This window comes from Asparagus officinalis, chromosome 8, assembly GCF_001876935.1.
Source record: "Asparagus officinalis chromosome 8, Aspof.V1, whole genome shotgun sequence".
Taxonomy (NCBI): domain Eukaryota; kingdom Viridiplantae; phylum Streptophyta; class Magnoliopsida; order Asparagales; family Asparagaceae; genus Asparagus; species Asparagus officinalis.
The window spans coordinates 74,737,472-74,742,238 of record NC_033801.1 but is presented as its reverse complement, the minus strand read 5'-3'; the positions used below and the strand labels follow the sequence as shown (position 1 = coordinate 74,742,238).

The window sequence follows — 4,767 nt, the reverse complement described above, 5'->3', positions numbered from 1 at the left end:
AATAAAGACCTTACGATCTGTAAAAAACCTTTCGGTTCAGGGCCATGTCCTTCGGGTATAGACTAAAGCTTGCACGCTTTCAAACTCTGCAACAGCAGCACAACAACTCATTAGATTCAACACTTCAATGTGTTCGAATATCCCTAAGATCTGTCCCAAGGGGTACTATTTATAGGCCTCTAAGGCCAGCTCAATGGTCACAAACAATCATAAATATGACTATTACAAATCATAATGGTAATTATGATGGTAACATCAAATGAATTGATTGTTGTAACTGCTGCATGCAGTCTTAATTGCTGCATGTAGTAATGCCTGAACGCGAGGTTTGCGTTTCTACACAACACGAGGGTCGCGTTCCCTCTCACAAACACGATGGTCACACCTCGTGTGAACACGAGAGTCATGTTCCCTTGCTGCGAAGCAGCCTACGAGACGACCCACTAGAATTTATGAGGGATTAATTGAATACAAATAATTCTAATCAAAGTGCGCCTTACAAAGCACCACTTAGCGTCTCAGCCCGATTAGCCCTGATTCCTGGCCCATTGGCCCACAGCCCATGAGCCCACAGACCACAACCCGCAGCCCACGACCCACTAGAACTTATGAGTGATTAATTGAATAAAAACAATTCTCGAACAGCAAGCCTCAAACATAGGACCTTTTGAAACACAAAAACTTTAATTTTTCGCTATGCTACTAAGGATTTTTGAAAAATACCAGTAATTAATAAATACATAGTTTGAAAACTCATTTTTGAAAAGCGGTTTTGACCAAAAAATCCAACACAATTAAGTGTTTGTTTCTCAAGAAATGTAAAAAGATCTATATTTTTCGAAGTAGAATTGACTAATTGACATGCCATTAGTTTTTTTAGTTAATGCAAACATGCAATATTTGTCGTGGCCAAATTGGCAGCAACAAATGCCATGACTTTTTCTACAAAAAGCAAGTCCAATTACCTTAACCAACTACCTTGTTGTAAACCAAATTTTGTGAATATATTTTGCTGCTAAATTTACCGTTGTAAGTCTATTTCATGTGAACCAAACAAGAAGTGTTTGTTTCTTTATAAATGTTAAAAGATCTACTTTTTTTGGGTAGAATTCACTAATTAATTTGCTGACATGGCATTAATTTTTTTAGTTAATGCAAACTTACAACATATTCTGCAGGCTGCAAAAAATGTTACAATATGAATTAGATCTTCATATGAACAAAACAGCCCCATGTAACATTATGAATTAGATCTTCATCAACTTTCAACCTAGCTCTCTCTGGAGTACTTTGGACAGCAATTCTTATTTGAATTCCTCTTTTCACAGTGTGATTAGTATTCTAACCAAAGTTCATAGCCCTAGAGGACTATCTACTAATCATTATTTATCCCTCTCGTTTCTACCACATGGCCAAAAAAGAAATTATTTTCAGCAAAGGTGTATTACTATTATCACATGCAAAGTTGCAACTATTCCAAGCAGTTGGTATCAATATTGATTTCACCATCTATGCTTGAGCATCTAAGCAGATGTTTTTAGACTTCATTAGTTTCAAAAAAAAAGGGAAACAACGAAAGAAAAGCAAAATTATGGATAATAATCCTATAAAGGGCTTCTGATAAAGACAAACGAGAATGTGATATGTCTAACTATAGATTTCTTTTACTTGCTTTTGTACCTACACCTGTTGTTGACTCTACTAGAGAGATGTTAATTATGATGGTGAAATATGTTATTGCATGGTACGGTGCATGGCAGGTTTGACATTCTTGGTTTCACCGAGGACTGCAGCCTTGTGTGAACCCAGGGGCGCCACACCCGGCCTATAACCCGTCTGCAGTCCGGAACCATCAAGCGAGCAACTTATGGTAGGGTTCGGACAAGACTACCTTCAGAAGATGAAGAATCTGATGCCGGCTCCGTGGTCGTATCAGATAATATGGTATCCAGCGAGGGACAACCCCGTGAGGCACTCATGATAAGTGCAGAACAAGTGGCCAAGATGCTCAAAGAGGCCATGACTAAACAACAGGAGAGCTTCAGGTTTGAAATGCAGATGGCCATGCAGAATATGAGAGAAATGCATGAGCAACAAATCCAAGCACTGACAAACCAGCAAGGCGAACCAAGTCGTCGTAACCAGGTTAATCCCAGCAAGGCGAACCAAGTCGTCGTAACCAGGTTAATCTGGAAGATGAGGATACAAATGCGAATGAAACGTACAATGCTAATAATCCTCCCGTCAATGCAGAGGGTGGCAACGAGAATGCTAGTGAAAACACAGGTGAAAACTTGAAGATCAAAAACCTCGAGAGCAAAATCAATACGTTGATTTCCGCTCAAGAGATGAAGAAAACGGGCATTCCTTGTCCATACCCAAGAGAATGGGAATCGGGTTCACCCACTCAGCATTTGATTTACTTCAAATCACACCTGGGGGTTATCTCTGGTAATGAGCCTCTGATGGTACGGTCCTTCGTTGGCACTCTTCGTGGAGCCGCCTTCGATTGGTATTGCCGCCTCAAGCCAGGAAGCGTGAATAGCTGGGACGATATGAAGACTAAATTCCTTGCTAACTTCTTCGACGATGACACCGAGATATCCATCGGATTGTTGGTCGACGAGAAACAAAAAGACGGGGAATTGGTTGATACCTTCGTCAAAAGGTTCCAGAATAAGGCGATGAACTGTCGGGACCCGATCACCGAGGAGTTCATTCTCCAGACTTGCCACAACAACCTCGCGTTGGACGTGTTGGAAGCAATGGGGACAGCTCCATCCAAAACATGGAAGGATTTGAAGGTCCGAGGAGAGCAAGCCGAACGCCTAGGCGACGAATGCTCCGCAACAGAATTTTGTCCCACGAGGGAAAGGTAAGGCACATGCTAATGCAGTTGATGCTAATCAAACTTTCCAATTGCAACCTCAGCAACAGCAGCAACAACAAGCGCCACAACAATCTCGGTCGTAATGGCAACAACGGCCTCGGAAGCAGAAGTCTTCAGAGCCAATATTTCCTAAAGTGTACTCTTTCAAAGATGACGAAGTTCCCGGCATCTTTAAGTACCTGTTGGAGAATAAATTATGAGATATGAATTATGAATATGTTTATTTTTTAGTTTAAATTTTAAGATTGTATTATTGTTAAATTGGATATGAACTTTAAATTTGGTTTAAACTATCGTAATGAAATTGTTTAGTGAGATTGAAAGATCAACTTGATGATGATTTTCTAAAGATCCTGAACTTCTTATATGTGATAATTTGATAGCTTGTATGGAAATTCCAACAATTCTCTCACGTGATACAACAATGGATGAAGATGAAAACAAACTTATAGCCATTGGCCTTGAAAGCGAGGACCATGATCTACTATTTACAACAAGTTTTTTTCTCAAGTGATAATATCTTATTGTTTATAATGTACTACTAACTAATGACATATACCAAAATAGTTATCTTATAGTATGAGTTTTATAAGTTTTGTTTTTCTATTTTTGTAGGCATCCGAGCATGAGGAGAATGTTGATGAGCCTATTGGTGTTGAAAATTGTGAAGGTAATTTTGTTGTTGATCCATATATCGGAATGGAGTTGTCTACTCATGAGGAAGCTTATAATTTCTACAATACATACGCCAGACTTAAGGAATTTGGTGTTTGCAAAGGTCATACAACTTGGTCGAGAAAGAAAGATGCAATCATATCTAGAATATTTTTATGTGATAAAGAAGGCTTTAAATTTTTAAAGGACAAAAGAGAAGATGGTCGGAATGTAATTCGAAAGTTCGATACAAGATGTGGTTGTAATGTAAGGATGGTTATTGGACTCGATAGAAGCACTAAAAAATGGATGGTGCGAAATTTAAACATTAATCATAATGGTCATCCATTAACCACCCCAAATCGGGTAAAGAAGCACTACTCACCATTAACCACCCCAAATCGGGTAAAGAAGCACTACTCACATCGGACACTTCATCGAGCTCAATCGACAAAAAGGTTGATAGATACGACACTTCATCGAGCTCAATCGACAAAAAGGTTGATAGATACTCTTGACAATCAAGGTTTACGGTCTTCTACCATTTGTAAGGTTGTAGATGTTGCTCATGGAAATGAGCAAGGCTCCTCACTTAACAAGAATGCCAAGCACAACTTAGAATTAAACGAAAAAATAATGTCGGTCATGAGCGCGTGAGCATAGTTCATCAATTTCAAGAGAAAAAGGTATCTGATCCTCAATTTTACTTTGCACTTGATTTATAAAATGTTGGGACGATGAGAAGTGTTTTTTGGATGGATAGTAGGTCGAGGACTTCTTACTTGCAATTTGGAGATGTTGTTTGCTTTGATGTTACATACAGAACGAACAATTTAAAATTACCATTTGCACCATTTACGGGCGTTAACCACCATCGACAATCTACTTTATTTGGGTGTGCGTTACTGGCCGATGAAACGGAGGAGACGTTTATATGGTTATTTAGCCAATGGTTAAAATGTATGTCGGCTATAGCACCATTAACAATCATCACTGATCAAGATAAAGCTATGTGTGGTGCAATTCACAAAGTTTTTCCTCAAACTCATCATCATTTTTGTTCTTGGCACCTTCATAGGAATGTCGTACAAAATCTTCAATCAATGCATAATGATTATGGTGAGGATGTGGGTATAAAGTACAACAAATGGTATTGGAGTAAATTAGAACAAAAAATTGTAAATCATTGAGAAGAAATGAGGGACAAATATGGTACAGAAAAA

The 4,767-nt window shown here is 38.7% G+C and overlaps 1 protein-coding gene across 1 annotated transcript; it reads left to right on the top strand.

Annotated features, from left to right (window-relative positions):
• LOC109821382 (protein FAR1-RELATED SEQUENCE 5-like) lies at window positions 312-4,201 on the top strand. Its single transcript, XM_020387574.1, has 2 exons — window positions 312-326; window positions 3,506-4,201. The coding sequence occupies exons 1-2, from the start codon at window positions 312-314 to the stop codon at window positions 4,199-4,201; spliced, it is 711 nt and encodes a 236-aa protein (XP_020243163.1).